Genomic DNA, 20,530 nt, shown 5'->3' on the forward strand with positions numbered 1-20,530 from the left:
GGAACAAAGCAAGATTATGATAAAAAATAATGGACTTTTTCAGAAAAACTGAACACCACACTAATAGTAGTTCAAGCAGTAGTGCAAGTCCTGTGGTTCTGACAATACAACTTCATTATCAGGGGCAGCTGGTACTAAAAAGCTCAAACTTGGAACATCTAACATCAAAAAAGAGAACTTCTTAGAAAACCTTAGATATTTGCTGACCTGGAACCTTACAAGCTATCTTCCCTTGCAACAAATTCTGATCAAGTATAGTAGATGGGATTCTTCCCTCAATGCTTACAGAATCATGTTCTCCTACACTGCTCATAAACTAACTCAGAAAAAAAAAAAAAAACCACACAACCCTGTACATTTAAATAGAAGTGCTTAAATGAAACAAAATTCCACAACAATAAGGACAGTAACTAAATGACGTCCAAAACAGGAGATACAAGGGGTAAGAATTAAGCGGCAAAGTAACTCACACCAAAGTCATCCTCAATTATCCAAGTCTAACTTTCCTTTAAGGCTGTTCTTTCACTAAAGACAAAGTACTTAAGATAGTAACCTGACTTTAGTAAATGCTAATATAACATACTGTTAATTTCATCTGTACTGTCTTGAAGATGAATACTGATGACAAAGATGTTTAGAAAATGCTCAAGATCAGGCTTTGTATTTTGAGCAATGTCCTTTGGACAACAGTCCAACGTGCTAGCATTTTCCTTAATTCTGTATTGTTTATCAAATTACCAATGGTTCAAATAACCAATAGGAATGCAAATCAAATGTTTGTCCTACAATTTTGCATGTTTCTTTCACAAAAAGATAGGGAGGGTTTCATATCTAAGACTCCCTGTAGAGCAGACAAAGCATGCATTTTTTCATGCCTTTCTCTGACTAAGAAAGGGAATTAGAGCAAGAGTATTCATAAAAGCATTAAAGTAGTAAAGCATTCTAAATGAATGGCAGCTGAATACCAAGAAACCCCAATGGAACTGTTACCATGATAAAAGGGTAGGATGAACATTTTAAAAAATCTCATCTTCACTCTTACCCCTAAAGATATAGCCCCCAGTTCTACCAAAACCACCCATTTCCATGAAAAGGTCATTTTTTTTTGGTCAACTTAGGCAATTTGGCTTAGGTTTATATTTCTACAGAAAAGATTTAGGAAGAAATGAGGCTGTGATTCACAAGTTTTTGCTCGAAGTTTAGGCCTGCTAAGGTACTGTTAGTGACAACTGTTTTTTTCATTGTGTATACTTTTACCAATAAGGCTCAGAGTCTTACAAAGACAAACTGTCTCTTTCTTCTGTTCATCTAGGCATCTGTTTGGAAAAATACCATAGGATCAGATGTTGGAAATACCAAGGTCAAAACCAGAATAGGTTTCTATGTACTCCAGAAAACAATGACCAGATCTCATAAAATCATGACACTTCCAAACTCTAAGAATGAAAAGGCAAGTATTAGTTTTAGGAGTTACATTGCAGCAGTTGGCCTCCTCTGTATCTCCTTTACAAAGAACTTAATCAATAATTATAGATTCTCTTACTCTTACACCCCAGAAAATCCGAAGATTCATCACTACCTTGGCTACAGCAAAAAAAACTCTGTTCAGAAAAGTTTTAAATTCTTCTAAAGAGAAAAGTAACTACAGAACTGAAGCAAAAGGAGGACATTAATTTGTACATAAAGAATATCTGAACTCATTTGGCTTCAGGAGAGGGGTACAGAAAAATTAACATGGGTTTCCATCTCAGATCTAATTACTCTTCAATCTACAATCTGAACTTGTAAACTGTGCAAGTCTGGAAAAAGTACTTCCAGGCACACAAGAAAGAGCCATGGGAGGATATATTCAGAAATAACAGTGAATTGTGGATTTAGCCTACACTACAGGTTTTTTTTTTTTATGCTATTTAACAAAGGCAGGCAGGCAGAAGAGAAATTGAACACAATCCCAAGAAACTGCTTTAAAACAAACAGAAAAACCCAAACGAAACTAGTTTCCTTTCCACTGATCTCTACAAAGAATGACTTGAATTACAATACTGCATTCAGCTTAGAGTTTTTTGTTTGTTTAGGATTATTTTTCCACCAACCTCCTGTATACATTACACAATTAATATGCAAACTTTTACAACAGGAAACTGATACTACAGGAACCAGGCCACTACTTAGACCACTGTTGTTTGCTAATAAGACCATTTCTGAAAAGTTATGTATGGTTCTGGATGCCCAGAGACATATCAAGAGGTCTTACTTGTATAAAATGTGGAGAATCAATTAATTTGAAAACTCTCTCACAAATGCTTGTTCTTTGGTAGAGGAAAAAAAAAAACACAAACCAACCACAAAAAACCCCAACCCCTAAATCATCTTAAAAAAGAGGGGAAACAAAAACAACGTGGGGAGGAGAATATATCAAACTCCCAAACCTAATGGAATCAAAGCACTCTTTCATTTTAAGAACTTTTTGAGAAGAGAATTTCTATTTCAAGTTTGAGGCTTCTTAGGCAAGATTCTTCATTTTTTCTTCTAAAAACTCAAAGTTATAATAATTCTGATTTCACTCTTTTTCCCTTTAGCTTTTTTTTTTTTTTCCTTCTGATAAATTAACTTGCATTTAGGTTTTCCTTAACTAAAAGTTTGTCTGAAAATACACAGAAAATTTGGAAACATTCAGGACTTTGTCCTGGTAAAAGCGCTCTCCCTCCGCCCAAATCCAAACCCTCACACACACAACACAAACTCCTTTTCATTCTGGTTTCTCATTTAACTAAAGCAAACTGCTGAAGCACTAGTATCCAGGACTGCAGAGGACATCAAGCAAATAAAAAGGAAGACCTCTTTCAGATTCAGAAGGAAAGCACGGAAGATAAACAAATGTTCTGGGGTTCTAGAATGGCTATGAATGCGCTACATGGAGTTTTTCATTATTTCCAAAGAAGTATCACCTCCTTACCGTTGGTTATAAAACTGCCAATGGAAGTGGTTCTCTCTTCTGCTGCAACACTCCCCACCACAAGTGCAATTCTGCAGCCTGATCACTAAGCTGCTCCAAGAGCAAACTACACTTTTTGGCAGCACAGTTTAACACTGGATTATCACTCTGACATAGCAGAGGAGAAACACGTGGAGTGGGGGTTTTCTTCCTGCTTGTGCTAGGGATGGAGGAAGAGAAAGCACAGAACTACCCATTCTGGCAAGAGCTGCCACCATAGCATCTAATCCTAACATGAAATTGCACCCTGAATCCCAATCTTTTACTAACAGATTAGAAGAAATGAGTCTGCTACTAGTATCCGCGACTATACTGCTCAGCACAAATATGGGAAAACTGATCAGGCACATTAAAGCAGTGAACCAGGCAACTATCTGGAAAGCCCAGCAACACTCTGACGCCATGAACCAATTCCTCCACATCTCTGAGAAAAGAAGAAAATTCATGGGGGGAGGAGGGCGGGGAAGAGAAAAAGTAAGGACCTCTGAAGTGAGCCCTCCCAAGGAACTCAATGCACGTTCAAAATACAGAAGCACTAACTGCAACAGAAGGCATTTTAGTATGTGCCAATTCATGAAAAGCCTTTCTATGCAGCATCATCAGAAATTTGACTAAAGAACAACCACACTCACTTCCTTGCACTGACATTCTGAGATTCTACCGCTGCAATCTCAGACTGTAACAGCAAAGTGAAGCCTCTTGCTCTAGCAGTTTAAAGCAGAACAGAGCAAAACTCTGTCTTCCTGAAACCATACTATATTATGAAAATGGCACAGTGTTCTTCTCTGTAATGCCCAGATTCACAGATGTCTATGTGCGGAAAAAGCCGATGTCACTCATAAAAGTTGCTAAACTGTTTACCTTTGCTTGGTAGTTGTGATTCCTTACTTTGAAGGCAGCTGTACAAGACAGGTGTAATTTTTCATCCCGTCACCCACCAACAACTTAATGTACAGACATCTGAAAGTTGCCTTTTGCTTTATGGGATTATTATTCTCAGATACCCAAGGTCTGCGAGTATATAAGGTCACTATAGCCTAACACATGCCAACAGTTTATCCCTCTATAGCACAGCAGATTCTTGTTTCAGTGTTCTCCCATTGAAAACAGGAAATGAGTCCAAATATAAATGATAGATTTCTCCTTTGAAAGGGCATCACTTACCAGTAACTACCATGCTGCTCATGTTAGAGTTCGGGCTATTGAGTACACTGCCTGAAAGAAGTTCGTCAGATCCTCTCTAAAAAGAAAGAGACAGTAAGAGATTTTTTTTCCTCTATTTTGTGATTTTTAAAGATGATATTAAAAATGTCAGTTTGACAGGGAAAACCTTTAGAAGAACTTAAGCAAACATTACCAAACCTATTCAGATTTGGCAGACTTCCTCTTTTCAGATAAGTGCAACAACTTGAAATCTAAGTAAAGCAGTATATTTACATGGCAATCTTTGAAACAAGAGCAGCTTAAGCACAGTTGTTTCACCCACCACTGAAACATAGCCACCTCCAGACACAATGAGAACTGCTGAACAAAAATTTTGTCCAGAATTTCAGATTAAAATGTTATTATAATTAAATATATTTAGTCTATTTCAATAACATTTAAATTAACTTATTATTTTAATATACATATATATTTAATTCTTCTATCTAGCTGAAACTACAAGGGAAATCTACACAAACAGAAATATAAAGTTTAGCTCAATTCTAACACCCCTATTTTAAACAAAAAGACTTGTCATCATAGGAAATGACCAATTTTCATTTGGAGGACATCCATTTGTCCTGCAGAACACAATTTAGGGCAGGGAATTACACCTTCAGTGTAATGCTTAAAACGTGACAAATATATATTAATTTTTTTTTTTAATGACTCAAAACTGGGCTGCAAAAATCACAGGAGAGTTTATACTGAAAATGTACAAGATAATATTTTCCTCTCAAATTACGTTGTAGATGGGCATTTGACCCAGCTGAAGAGGTTTCTGCTTCTTTTTACACCTTTCTCTTTTACCACCCAATCCCCACCATCCCCCAAAAGTCTTCACCTCTCAAAAAGCCCACAAAATATTTAGGTGATCTTTCATTTAAAATTTTTTAACAGGGAATAAACCTCACATCCTTTGAAGATTATCTTTAATTTCTTATTGGTTCTTTCCCCACTTCAGAAGTATTTCCCCTGCACACTTAACACTAATCCATGTCAATGCTAAAATGGAAACGAGGAAAGAAAACAGTTACTACTCATCTTTACAAAAATAAATGTTTTTAATTCTGTTGTGGACACTACAATAGAATCTCAAGAACAGTTACTGAATATGTTTTACAGAGCACCTCAATATTGTATACTAAATTAACCTGAAGATATCACCTTTCTAGGCAGCACAGTTGCAAGATGCATGAAATCAAACCTTTACCACTTTATCACAGTGCACTGTATGTGTATCCACACACAAGACCAGTATGTTAAAGTTTAATCCACATCTGAAATCCAAAAGCTCTTTAAAAAAAAGTATGTATGTGTATGCATACACAGAGCCATTAAAGTTACTTAGTTTTCAACATCAGCTCTGAAGAACCTTTATACAGTTTGTTAAGGGTATGTAGCAATCAACAAAGCTGTCCCTATCAAATCAACAACATATTTCCTTTAAAATTGAGTAATGCCTAATATCAAGATCTGGTAGGACCATGAGAAGGACCGTGTCTTGTCCTTGTCAATGTAGTAACAGATCTCTAATCATACATAACTAATGAAAAATTTAGCTGGGCAGAACTGAGAAACAAGTCAGAGAAGTTATAGAAACTCTGTTATTCAAACTACATTGCTTTCTACTGTAAATATAATACACTAACCTAGAAACTCAGTGTAAGTTGAAATATAAACATTCTTTTTATGTTCTTTTTTTCTAGCACAATATTTACATGGGTGAAATACTGCACAGTTCACGATTACAAGAAGCATTAGCTCACTCAGTGATAACTGCAGTTATTTCTGCTCGCAGCAATCCACCTAGCCTTGCTTGGAAGCACTTTTCTGTAGCTTGGACAGCTCAATCAAATAGGCAGAAGCAGCAGTAGAGACTGAATCAGTTCATAGTCAGGCATATTAAGATAATTCAGCAGCAATTTTTGTTTTTCTTAATATGCCAGGCATTAATTTGCAATGGTACAGCAATTACTACGTAAACAGCTGGAGCATCCCTAGTACCAAATGAAAGCGCTTCCCAAAACATGCACAAACTTTACAATTCAGAAATATCTCAAATTTGAGTCTTCAGCTTCAAAAGTTACTTATATCAGCAGTTGCTGACTAGCAGAAAGTAAGAATGATTGCATAAACTTCTGGTTCCTAGTAAATAAGGCTTTCAAAAAGCTGTTAATTTCTTAATCCACAGCAGAAAAATCCAAATGGAGCACAGATTACTCAACAGAGTGGATATTCAGTTACTGTGTTTGTGTTTCATGAAAAGTCAGGAGAGTTTTCTCTTCGTTTTGATACATATCATTTTGCATTTCATGAATACATTCAGAGTCAATCACAAGATTTTTGTCATTACACTTGAGAAAGTTTTAACAGTTTTGCTTCAGAAGAACATGAAAATTTGAATTCCTTATATTGGTATGTATCATAAATTCTATAACTTTTTTTAATTCTCATAAATCAGCATTCATGAGTGATTCACATGTGGAGCGTTCTTCTAGTTCACCATGAAATCACAAATGTGCAGCAAATCTCTGCTAACTCACTCCCATACATACTTGCCATGCTTTTGGTAAAAGACAAAAATATTTCTTACCATATGAATAATCACGTTATTAGATACACATTGTTATTTTTCCTTATTCGTTCTTAAGCAGCCTAGACACCTCTGCATTTCATTTAGTATGTAACTTTAAAATCAGCTATGCAGCAAGACACATGATGTACTTGGACACAGAGCAGCTAAAGTATGAAATCAAAATCAGTAACTGCCTGGTAATTGTCATTTACTTCAAAAGGATTACCTTAAGGTGACAGGTGTCCAGTAAAGCAATTTAATATAAGCATTTCAATTAAGCCAATGCATACTCTTCCATAGACCGGCACTACTATGTGACACAAGCACCTCATGAATTCCAGCATAAACAAAAATACTTATTTAACTTACATTTATTCAGCAGAGAGAAGACTTTATTCAATTTGTGGTTTGGAGCGCTTGGCTTCATTTTTACGTGCACCTTCTTTTAGAGGGTGTTAGGCCAAAAAGGACTGGCACCTTGCTTTAAGAGCAAAGCTCTTTTATCACTCCACTCTCTCACACACAAATTTCAGAATTCTAACCCATTTCCCAAGCATTTTGAACATTTGCTAGTCGTATTCTCAAGCACACCAGTTCTTATAGTCAAATCATGCAAAGCAAAGAAACCTTTAAACAAATTTAGGTAAACTCTATTGAGCGTTTCAAGAGATAAGAAACTAAACTCAGATCTTTGAAATACATAGCAAATCAGAGTCAACAAAGAATAGAAGATCCAAGAGCAACATTCACTTAACTCTTTTCCCCATCTGTGCAAACTGCTGTGTTCCAAAGAATCAGTTTGAAGACTGTATTAAGACTGAAGATCACATAGATCACAGAAATATCCAAATCTAAGTTAAAGTAACAAAACCCAAACCCCACCACAATTATTTTATTCTGCCACAAACTGCAAAGCAAAGCTCCTATAATAGCAACATGGTAGAGACTGAATATCCATTTTAGCATGAGGGAAAGAGATCATAGAGGACTAAATAAGAAGTACAAAATAAGAAGTGCTATTATACTATTAATAGGTCATCTTCTGACAGCTAGTCATCAACAGCATAAGTTTTCAATGCCATATTTCTATTCCTACCAACGTCAAGAAAAACATTAATCTATATCAATATTCCATAAAAGCTAAACCACTAACTATTCAGATCAGAGACATCTAGAATATTTCCTCATGAAACCAGCATCTGCCAAAATAAACAAGGGAATTGCCAAACTAATGTATTGCAGTGGGTGAACCTTGAATTTGTTGCAGGCTCAATACTGTCTTTTTAATGAACGCCATGTTATCACACCCTTGCCCCTATGAGAGCATTTCCACATGTGGTGTGAAAACAGCATGCTAATGTATGCTTTATTCAACCAATAGGATTATGTAAAACTGACATGTAGGATCATATTCAGAAAAAGATGAAAAATATACCAACTCAGACTTCAAATACATACTTCAGATAAAATTAAAAATTATTTTATATATTGTAAATTAAAGATACCATTTCAACATTTCAGTTAATTTCTGTAAATTAATATAGTTATTGTATATACTGTCTCTTCCACAATTTACAAAATCAATTACACAAAGAGAAAGACAAAGCCCCCAGCTTAGCAAATCTCCTAGCTCCTTGCTTGAGCAGTCACAGTTAACTCAGAATCCCTCACTACAAAAGCTGGATTTATGTAGCAGGATTTCAGATATTTCCCGCCCCCCCCCCCCCCCACATAACTACTATAAAGCTTCATGCTATCATCAGTTATATTAAGTAGCTATGTAATTTCAGGAAGTCATTACAGTCATACTATCCTTCCAGGCTAATCAAAAAATATACTATTTAGAAGTCTTTGCCAACTATTTTTCTCACATTCCAGATAGGGCTTCAAATACGTCAAACATTCCCCAGTTTTTACTACATCCAAGGCAAAAAACCCCCAAAGAGTTAGTAAGAGTTACCGAGGTTTAGTCTTTTAAGCAAAGTACTTTTTGACAACTATTAATGAAAAAGAAACATTATCAGCTCTTTTCCCAGTAATTCAGGGCTATAGAGACTCTAACTGAAGTTATGGCTGAACCTAACAACAAACTCAGTGTATAACAGAAGGCTTATTAGAAGCATGTGTAGATGCACTACAACACTACAACAACACTAAAACAATGCTACTAGAAACAGTAAACAAATGACAAAACTGCACTTTGTTAAAAAGTCAACAGCATCATCTAAAATAGTTTCTTAAATTCCCACTAGAAAAAGATAAAGAATACACTCAAAGATATTGAAAAATACATTTTCCTGATAAATAGTCTCATTTGTGGTATTTGAATTTGTTGATATTACAAACCTCCCTCAAGAATAGGATGCTTTTGCCCCCACTACTTCCCTCTCGCCCCCTTCCTCCCCCAGATGAAAGAGAAAAGGAGAACTTTAGCTGCACTGCACATTTACCATAGTCATTCTCAGCCTACAGGCATGACTTTCCCAAGGGGTATGACAAGCAAGGAGACAGATCTCATGATTTAAAGAAATCTAACAGCATTGTAAAACACTTCATTTCTAACAACATCTGGGAACAATTTAAAAGTAAAAGCCAGAAACCTGACAGTATGGCAGCAGAATAAAAGCGTATGAGAATTCCAACCCAGACAGTAAACATTCCCCTCTAACTGATACACGCTTGTAAACACACTGCTTCAACATTCAAAGTCTGAATTAGCTTCGGGGACTGGATGTTGGAAACAAGAGGACAACACACTTTTAACCCCCAAACACAGCATTTACAAACTTTGTTCAGTTTACATGAATACTTCATTTTTAATAAGATACATTTTTAATGAAACTGCATAAATACACCCTCACATACTCTTCAGTGAAAAAGAAATACTTGACCTGCCTTATGCTCTGACTATAAGCACTACTGTCAAAACATATAATCCAAATTACCCAATTAATAGACTGCGACACCTCTGAGATGTACAGGATCACAGAAGGCTCATTCAGGAGAGGAAAAGCCAAGTCCAAATACACAACCAAAAAGAAATTCCATACAGGTTCATAAGTATTTTACAAAGCATACAGTTTAAACTGCAAGCTTGTTATCACTTCATCAGCACTTTACATAAAAGGAGTACATTTAGTTATTTTTTTTTAGTTTTGTTGTGTTTTGGTTTTTTGTTTTTTTTTTTTTTTTTTAAGACTACACCACTCAACTATATTAGGACGAAATCTTATCACATAAGGCCATGAACTCCATGGCTGGTTAATAACTCATATATCACTTGCTTTCAGATTCAATATGAACTTAACTGGATACAATATGACCACCTTTCCATACTTACTGTCTGTATTCTCTTTTTTCCCCACTTCCAATTTTTTTTCATGCTGTCCTCAGCCAACCATATATTGTTTATATATCCTAACATCACCACCATTTTTACATTTGTATTTTTTCAGTAAGGAAGCTCTAGGAGAAAATCAAGCTTTTTTTCTTTTTTCTTGCAACCATATGTGTGGTATATGTCACATACCTAATTTATGAAAACACACAAAGTTCGTAGAAATTGAGAGAGAGCAATCAAGGGAATCTGAAGAGTCTTTTAAGACGGAAGGGAGACAAGTATCAACTCCTCAGAAAAGTCTCCAGGTTCTCAAAATACAATGTGGAAAAGAGCCAAATTTCTCAAAAGCATCTGAAAATGGACTATTAAACCAGAAAGCTACAGAGTCAAGAGCCAAATCTCCCCTTAGACCATGCCACCCAGTCTCATCTGTAGTCAATGCATCAAACATCCAAGAGGAAATACACAAACAAGGTGACTTATTCCAGCATTTCAGACTTTTTATTCCACTTTTACCAGGAAAGTGTTACTCTGAAGTAGCTGTACATAACTGGTAGTAAATTAAAAGATGTGAGAAGAACTTGCTAGAGCTACCACCTAGATGTGTTCTTAGCTTTCTGGTTAAAGAATAATGGTACCTAGATGTACAGATTTGGCCCTTCAGTAGCAGTTTCTACATCTTAAAAAAAGATCCACAAGGAAGGTATTTTCTACTTGATTCTGCGTTCTTTAGCAATGACTTCAATGAATTCAAAGTGCTAGTGCTATTTTGTCTATAACTCGATCTCACGTTACACTTTTATAGAAAAATGATTTTATAAAAAGCTAAAAACGGCTGTATGCACTTGCAGCTATAAAAAACCCCAAGCGCCTAAATCAAACACCACAGTCCCATTAACACCTTATGAAACTACAACCTCATTTGAAGCAACTAATATAAAAGCAACAGTCCTACCTTCTCCCTGGCCCCAGCAACTTGTTCCTATTCTGTCCTCCTCAGTTCTATATTGCTACAAGCATTTATGCAATAACAGGCTCCGGTACAAATCTTACTAAAAAAGATGTAACTCACTGTTTTGTCAGCTTAGCTTTATTCTGGTTAAGTTCCGAAGAGAGGTTTGTGAAGTGGCTACCTAAACATTTGTTGCACGAGTATTACAGTGACAGAGAAAACTGGAATGCAGCCTGCTTTGCTTGTGAAAACATGGTCCAAAGCTCTGAGAAATGGGAAATGTATTCTCACTCTGGTATTGGCTCCTATTTTTCAGATGGTACAGCTGATCACACTTCTCTTCCTACAATGCGTTCAATTAAATGCAAATATAGCTGTTCTGTTACAAATGAAAAATAGGTGATTTCCAATTAGTGACAGACATCAAAACTTATCAAATAGGTATATTAAACCTTCCTTACACTGATGCCTACTTGCTACAGAGCACAAACTAATTTTCAACATTTTTCCTTTCTCTCCATTTTCAGCTCTCCCTATTTTTCCACAATGGCAGAATGAGCATTAAGGAAAAAAAACCACAAAGTTACAAAGAAAAAAAGAAATGGAGTAGACTGTTCTGGGAATAAATATGAAAGTAATTTCAAACAGGGTCAATTTACAGAGGTTACTGTTAAAAAGAGAGCAGATGTCTTCCATTGTAAGAAGTAATTTTTTGTCACCAAGGTCATGTTCCCTATACCACTGCTGAAAAGACAAATCCAGATGCCAGTTCTAAACTTTTGAAAACGGTCACACTTGATTCTTATTTCACTGCTAGAACGTTCTGCACATTTTTTGCTGCCAACTGTTGCTCCGACTAAGTATTATTGAACACAAAAGTTGATTAAAACCATCATCCTAGCTAACACAAGATTAAAACAGAAACAGTTCCTCCAATTCACAAACAACCCACTTTTCCGATATCATTGCCCTTAGAAGACTGTCTAATCTACTGACAACCTACTAGCAATTATATTAGACATGCAAGGTAGCTCAAAACTACCATTCTAAAATTGTACAATAAAACAGACCATCACATCGCATTTGGCTCTATGAATCGGTCAAACAGCTTTTTATCCTACGACTCCCTTCCTTTTATTGAAGTATCTAGACTAACAACAGTGAAGGCAAAATAGATTTCAGAAAAAGAAGAAACTGAAAGGAAAAAGCTATTTAAGTGGATTTTCTCATTAATCTTATTCTAAACTTATCTTCTGACAACTTGCTAGAATTTCTAACTTACTTTTTTCTACACATATTTTCATTATACAGTGTACAGTTCAAATAAAAAGTCACAATATATCCACAATATTTGTTTCCACCACAAGGAAACTCTCAGTTATTAGTAGCAAAAAAGTGTCAGTGTTCTATAATTTTGTATGAGAAGAGATTAACCCCCAGAACTTGAGTTCAAAAAAAACCAAAACAGCAGAAAACGCTTTAAGAGTACTTACAGACACTGCTAGTTTGTGCTCTCTCCCTTTTCTCAATCAGCTCACCACTCTTCTGGTTTTAGCTAGTGCCCTTCCCCCTTACTGTTATATTTCCCCCTGTTAAATTTCAGCAACCAGGAAAAAAGGGAGACTTTGTGACACATTACTGTTTGGAAAGCCATTAGAAAGTTCTAGGACAGTGCTTCTTAGCATCTTCTACACAACTCTAACATCACCAACTAAATACACAGAAAGAATTGTCTCTTCTTAAGCATGCTGCAAAGGCTGACGCCCCGACTTTTGGGGGAAAAGTCCATTCATACATCTTTAAACACTTTCTTCTTCAAGAAACTGAAAATTAAAAAAATAAATTAACGAACTATGTAATATACTGTTATTACTGGAATCCTTAGCTCTCTTCTATCCAAAAACATGCAAACTGCTTCTATACAACGTGAGTTCACAAAGTAACATCAGACACAGAGCTAAAGCTCATTCTTTTTGTATTACTTTGTAAATTGTAATGTAAGGGGTGAAATGCGTGCAGAGCGACGTTTCCTTGTCTCCATGAATTCTAGCTAAGCTAAACAAGACATTACAGACAAAATCAAATATGAACTATTTCCTACGTACTTAAAAGATGACTGGGTTTTGACACGTTCTAATACTTTCAGACGTTAAAGCACACTTCTCCTCTGAGATTTTAGCTGGGAAGCATGCTCCTATTGCGTGTTCTGAGTTGCATAAGTCCCCACATTTACTCTATGTAAACCAAGTTTTCAAATAGTATTTATCATTTTTTCCACCTCCTTTTTATGTTTTCCTTTCCTTTTATTGTTAATTTCTGATGACTCAACACATAAATAAAATCAAGATTAAACATTTGACAGTGATGAACAAGTGTTTAAAATCAAATCAAAGCGTAGAGCACAAATAAATGGTAATAGCTTCAAATTTAGCACCTTCAATAGCAACTAACTAAAGGCTATAAAACTGTTAATAAAACGTTATAAGCAAGTACTCCTTTTACTTTATACTTGCCTTGCCCACATGTAGTCCCCAAAGCTCAAAGCTTTTTTTAATTCGAAGACAATTCCCGGACTGCAGTAGTTAACTTCTACTATTACTCTTTTACAAATGGGTTTAAAGATATAACATGTTCACTTTTCTGTTTAAGATAAACCAGCCAGACAATAGCTAATAAAATTCTCAAAGTTGTATTGACATGACTGATGATGAAAAGCAAATTTTTCCAAATAGAAGGGCCATTTGTCACAATCCTGGTCCTATGTCATAATCCCTTTCTCCAAGTATAATTGAATGTGTCAGAAACATGCTGTATAACTGATCAGCATGTATACAGTAGGTACAAAATCTCAAGAAAGCACCAGGTCAAATATCCTAAATAAGTTGATTTCACACAGGTAAATCCCTGTCCACTTCCAACAGCTATCCAGTCACAATAAAAGCAGTATCAAAAGAGCATTAAAACTGCTGATGCAACTACTTGGACTCAAAAGTTGCTCTCTACACATTCCCAAAGCACCCCAAAGAAAAGATAACAACCAAGGAAAGGCCAAATCAATGTTCCCAGTTTTTATATACCACCTATAGATAAAGCATTCCTCAACTTCAATACATCGGTTCATCAGGAGCAATGAACAGTCACCGGAGAACGTAAAGGACAGATGTTTCACATGGCCTTCCACAAAACAGGACTGAAGCTAGCATTAGACTGCTACCCAAACTGCAAGTGTCAGCAAGAAATTCCGTTTTCCATTCTTATTAGTAACTTGAGATAATTACAGAATAGCATGCAGTTTACTTTTCCCATATTTAACAGCTTTCTTCAGAAAACCATCACCTTTTCTATTTACCCCCACTACTTCTGTGCACTAATGGTTTCCTTTTAAAATCCAGAGAATAAGTCCATTTTTACACGGCAAAGAGCACATCTTTTTGACACTTCTGCGCCTTTCCTTGTATTTATTTTAATCACTAACTCTGATACACCTGTCTTGCCTTCTTTCTTATATTAGATTCATAATATAACTTCTACAATCAACAGAAAGAAGCAGTTATGTCATCTCAAGTGTCTTTATTTCATTGTCTGGCTAGTTTCTGAAAATATGGTTCCAAAATTGCACTACACACTTACAAAATATTTAATGAATGCTCAAATTCTCATAAGATTCTAAGTCACTCATAGTTAAGAATGAAAGGGATACTGCATCCATTCACTTCTCCTGAAGTGAGAACATCAGAATTTAAGGTTCAGGTTTCCGTCTACCTGAAACTGCTTCCTCATTAGACACAACTGAGGGCAATTTAGAAATTGTTTTGCCCCAAAGCTGTTGATGTAGGGCAGTTTACTTCCAAAAGACTTGAACTTCCTTAGGTATTCCTCCAAACTATCAAATACATTCCTAAAGTTTTAATCAGTTAACACTCTGTCCTCCCAAGTAACAGAGAAACAATTCTTCCAGTTTGTAATTCTGATTGGGTGTCCTGGGTTGAGAGACACAGGACTAACTTTTCTTCTAATGCTGGGGAAAATTACACTTTTAGAAGACTCTAGTGTCTGAATTTGTGAGAATATTTACTTTACAGCCAGCCAGGCTCTGTGGGATTCAAGGTTAGTGTTTTTCGAGCCTTGCCAGGTGCAGGGACAAGGAGGAGCAAGGCCTGGGCATTTGACCCAGGCTGGCCAACAGGAGTATTTCATACCATGAACGTCACATCCCATATAAATTAGAAAAGTTTGCTGCGTAGCGGGCTCTCCCGCTCTCTCCCTGATGGCGGCGGTCCAGACAACTCCTTGCCCCAGTGCCGGAGCCCTGAGGCCTTCCCTTCCTCCTGAAGCCATTGCGCTCGCAGTGTCTGATACTTGCTATCCACTGCTGGGAGTGCACAGCTTCCAGCTGATATAGATGGCTGAGTATAATTTCTGTATATCTTATATCAGTATCGGGATTAATACTGGTTCTTTAGTATTATTGTTAATTATTTAGTCTTAGTCTATTAAATCTATTTATACTTCAACTCTTGTGTTTCTTTGTGTTCCCCGATTCCCCTTTTCCGGGTGGGGAGGGGTCATCGGGTGATAGAATAATTGTCTAACGACAATAGATTGTTATGGGCTCTCTCAAACCACAACATTGGGATTAACTCCCACAGAAGGACTTCAATAACTTCACTTTCCTCTTGATTCAGACAGTGATTTTAAGTTTGTTTCCAATAGTGCACGAACATGTGGAGCCAGATGGGTCCATAATCTATACAACTGACTTCTTACAGATCCTCCCAGAAGCAAGCTTGCTCAGAAACATAATACAGGTACATCTGACAGAGTAGCTGTTGCTTCTACAGGCTAGCTAGTAAAAACTAGTCCAAATCCAGCAGGACCAATACTGAATCTCATCCAAAGAGCTTTACTAGACAAAACCTGGCTTACCAAGCAGTTAACATAGATCAGCTCCAGGTGAAAAAGCAGTTATGTAGTACAGCTACAAAGTCCTTGGACAAACGGGGAAACTTAACCGTATGCACTAGAAAAGTTCTACATTTCTACCACTGAAACAGAATTTCTTGCATGCATTTGTTAACATAACCTAAAGTTCCCTTGCCCCATATATCTTTGCATTCTCATTATTTCTCAATCTGCTTCTACGAAGTACTGATCTAATTCCTGCAGCAGATTTGAACACAGAAGTGAAATAAATAATAAATTAACAACCATTTGAAAACTCTTTCCTTGTAAAAACAAATATGATAAATCCATAACTGAACTTGAGAAATAAACAGCAAAGCAAATGCCCACCTCTCTGTCTACGTAAAAAATTCTACGGCCCGTATTTTAGTGTCCTATTATAGACAGTCACTTCTTTTTTAACTTCAGTGGTAACTTTTGAAAAAAGGATGGGGGGGACAGAGCCGAGAGAAGAAAACATGTCTTTTTCAGTCATCATGCAACTACAAGAAAGTGTTGTTTTGGAAAAAAATCTGCAAAATTAAGCTTTAAAATAAGAGGCTGACACCACTACATTAATCTAGAACCACTGTTTTACAGTTCAGTACCTTGCAAAGTCTTTTGTGTAGAGCCTTGAATTAACCTCTAGGTATTTTTGGTTAATAAAGCATATACTGCTGACTAAATATCAGCTGACAATGACTAGTTAAAAATCTTACAGTTTGAAATTACTGATGCTCAAAGTAGTTCATCTCATATCAATAATTTGCCCCCTTATTTGCTAAGTGTACATCCTACCTTCACACCAACTGCAACATCAGTGACAATGCTGTAAAAAAAGAAAAAAAAAAAAGTCAAACAATTTATCCTCATAGAACCAACTTTTCAATGTATTGCAGTGCCAAAATAATGAAGAATCAAAATAGCCATTAAGTTCCTCAATCAAGAAAATATATTCAAAGAATACAGCAGGACTGAGGTACTGACGTACATAAGAAATCTACAAAAGCCACTGAGCTCCCCCAGCTTATAGGCTTCTCCCAAAAAAGTCCCAAGTTTCAAGTAAACCTTACTCCAAAGTAGCACTGCCAGGAAGTTTATTTAGGAAACTCAGGTTTCTGGAGTACCTGATATCACAGGGTGAAAATAAAATAATTCAGAAATAAGTACAGAGCTTTTCTCGCACATCTTTATTAACAAGACAGGTAGCTCAGCAACATAGCCTATCTTACAGATGTTCTTACAGAAGAAAGCAATTAACACAATTTTTGAAATCAGCTTCAAAAAAAGAATGCATTGTTCAGGGACACCTATACGAAATTTGATCAGGTACACCTATACGGAACTCTGCAACAGGTATGTCAAAGTACAACTTTTTCTCAGAGGCTGTGACATCATAGCTCACAGCGCGTAACACAATCCCACACCAAAAAAAAAAATAATGAAAGCAAAACATAAATATGTGAAAGCATTCCACAATGTAATACTCATTAATGACAAGACTTTTCAGGCAACTCCCAACGTTAGAATCACAACTAACCATAAAAAAGCCTTTAAAAGTCTCACAGTTGAAAGGTTATAGGCTTAAAGCGTACCAAAGAGATTGCTTCTCTGTTTGAATCTGAGTAAACAACTTAATAGGAAAGCTGGAAGATGCTGTATGTACAATGATGAAGGCTACAACCACCAGCCTCATGTTCCAGGTCCAAGAGACAGAAGGCCTTGTATGCAGTGATTGCCCACCCCAGCTCCCGACCAGGACCCAGGGCCCTCACTGTCCCGTACGGCTGGACTCCTTCAAAACCTTCCCTTCTTTGGCTTTTACAGCCACTCTCCAGCATACACAAAGGCATCTTTCTACCTGGGGAGGGGGGGAAGCCAGAGGGCTTATGAGGCAGTTTCTGAAAACAAAAGAGCTCGACATCTGGCTCCTGCTGGTATTGCTCCTCCCTCCAGCCAGCTCCAAAACAAACCCCAGCCCCACGGAGCGTCCCTCCGCACCCCACGGCTGGGGGACGATGGTGGGGGGGGAGAAAGGAAAGGACCAGAGGCTCTGGTAGGGACACATGGGGACAGATCGCGCCCCCTCTTTACAGCAAGACCCTGCATCTCGGGCACTACACTAAGTATGGGGCGGCCCAAAGCCCTCAGCAATTTGAACGAAGACCCTACCGAGGGGCCCTCCTTACGGAGAGGCTGAGCCCCCTTCCCTCCCCACACTCCGCACTGGGCCTCGGGCTTCAGCCGTCCCGCGGCGGGAAGCCCGCCTGTCCGCACCGCCGCTGGGGCAGCGGCCGCTCCCTACAGACCCGGAGACGCTCGCCTGCCGAGGCGGGGAGCGAGCCCCCGGCACCGGGACAGGTCCCACCACCCACCGGCGGCACAACCGCGGCAGTGCCTTCCCCCCCGGTCATTACTCACCCGTCCATCGCCGAGCAGGACAAAGCGCGGGCAAGCGGGACAGACAGCCGCGCGAGCAACGGGTACGGGGAGGCTGTGAGAAAATGGCGGCCGGGCCTGCACGGAAACCGCCGAACGTTGCCGAGCGCCCGATTCTGCTCCCCGTCCCCGACCGCCACAGAGCATGCGCCAGCCGCCGGGGCATGCGCCCTCCGCGCCGGTGAAGCTGTTGCCATCAGCTGCCCGGACCGAGCCGCCCCCACCTGGGGCGGGAAGCGGGGAGCGGTGGGGAGCGATAGTGAGTTCCTCACACACCACCCGGGACTCGCCGACTGATGCAGGGGGAGAGCTCCTGCTTCTCCTGTCCCAACGTACTTCAAGAGTCTTCGTGTATGTGCAAGGGAGGGAGGTCGTCTCCGGAGAGGTCGGCTCACGGTCCTGCCCGGAGAGAGCGCTCCGGGGGCGGTGGGGGCAGGCCCGCTCCGGGGCCTCCTCCGTCCATCGGCGGTCTCTGACGCCCCGCCCGGAGCCGTAGCGGGGCCGCCGGACAGCACTTGTTGTGCGGAGAGACTTTCCAGCGCTTCCCGGCGATGGGAGCCCGGCCCTTCGCCTCATGGAGAAGGTTGAGAGGGGCCGCGCCAGGCCCGGGCACCCTCCGCACCCCGGCCCCTCAAAGGGCCCGGCCCTCATCCCTGGGTACCCGCAGCTGCACAGTCACTTACAAAGAAACCACCTGTTGATTCTATAGCTGACCAGTAATAACATTTCAGAAAATAGTTTAAATTAACGTACAAATTAACTATTGCAGGGAGTTAGGCTGTTTCTTCACAGAAATTGGTGTAGCCATGGTTCTCTGTAAACTATATCAGGGACAAATTTGCTCTATGTGGCCATTAGGAAATACACCTCCCCCTCTTGTTTTTTGCCAGATACCAATATTTCATCACAAATCTCACAATGTTTGATACAGAGTGTCTAGAAAGAGCTGTGCATGGGACAATCCTAGATGGCATTCAGACAAAAAAGTCTTTATATGTAAGTCTATATATAGAGACACTTATACCTATGAAGGAACATTTGCAAATGTGATCCAAATGTTCCTAAAAGATCCCAAACCCAGAAGGATATTAAAAAGTGTTCAAAACGTCTTCTTTATTTTCTGTGTTTTGATCTGTTGTTAAGTCCCTTGGGAGTCTGTCACTGAAACTATTATTCTCATTCTTATAAAATCCCTCTTAAACATTTCATTGGCTTAGATGGTATATACAGTTCATAATGCCAAATACTATTATTTACTTTTTTGCTTTCAATATTCTTAATATTTAAAAAAAAGTAGCTAGTTGTAGCATTCTTTACTGATTGCATGTGTTAGCAAAGTACTATGCTTGAAAGTAATATTGAGGACTTCAGAGATTTAGAACTGCTTATAACCATCACTGTAGATCCACTACATTTTTATATATTTGCTCCATATATATATCATTCCTGTAGATTGTGGCATGTTTACTAGGCTTTGCACCACTGGAGTTTGTGGGTTTAGTTGGTTTCTCTCATTTGCCACTGCCTTCACTCCTAGTTATTGTCACACTGCATTGGGGATTTGGGGGGGTGGGGGAGGTTCCCTCTTACAAACCTAAATACATCTTCTCCGGTTCTCTATTGGTAGAAGTACCGATCCTTCTACTTCTTAGCAATTAGTAGAAAATCTGTCTTTCCATCTGACTTCTCGATCTCACTGCCTGTCGTGCTTCCCTCCTTTACCTTTATAGTAATGCCGTCTTTGAACCTGTGTTTCTCATCACTTTTGTAATATTCCTGTTCTCTCCTTTCATGACACCTACCAGAATCCATCTGATTAAGTGAGCTAATACTCACTCAGTTTATCCTCTGAGTTAGATGCTCTTCCATATAAGGGAGACTGAGGAGTGCGTGTTGAGTGTTTATAGCAGAAAAGACACTGGAACCGAATTTGCAAATCTTGGTGAAATAATGGATGTGATAGTCCCCCTGAAATCATCAATAAAAGTTATAATTAATCAATCAGGATTTTACCTAGAGCATTTAATTTTAGAAGGGAAAAAATTATGCCAACAATCAACATGTTATTAATAAAATGCCACA

At 38.3% G+C, this 20,530-nt stretch overlaps 1 protein-coding gene across 2 annotated transcripts in view; it reads right to left on the bottom strand.

Moving 5' to 3' along the window:
* Positions 1-18,645, bottom strand: part of PTBP2 (polypyrimidine tract binding protein 2) — a 55,433-nt gene extending 36,788 nt beyond the window's left edge. The window contains exons 1-3 of one of the 2 annotated variants that reach the window (XM_074152837.1): positions 18,431-18,645; positions 16,808-16,838; positions 4,160-4,235 (exon numbers count right to left, since the gene is read on the bottom strand). In XM_074152837.1, the coding sequence (XP_074008938.1) occupies positions 4,160-4,235; positions 16,808-16,838; positions 18,431-18,645 (322 nt within the window). Of the gene's footprint in view, positions 1-4,159; positions 4,236-16,807; positions 16,839-18,430 lie in introns of those variants that run through there. The other variant, XM_074152838.1, reaches the window with a different exon arrangement.
* Positions 18,646-20,530: the final 1,885 nt, after the last annotated feature.

Source organism: Numenius arquata, chromosome 8 (genome assembly GCF_964106895.1).
Source record: "Numenius arquata chromosome 8, bNumArq3.hap1.1, whole genome shotgun sequence".
In the NCBI taxonomy this organism is placed as follows: Eukaryota; Metazoa; Chordata; class Aves; order Charadriiformes; family Scolopacidae; genus Numenius; species Numenius arquata.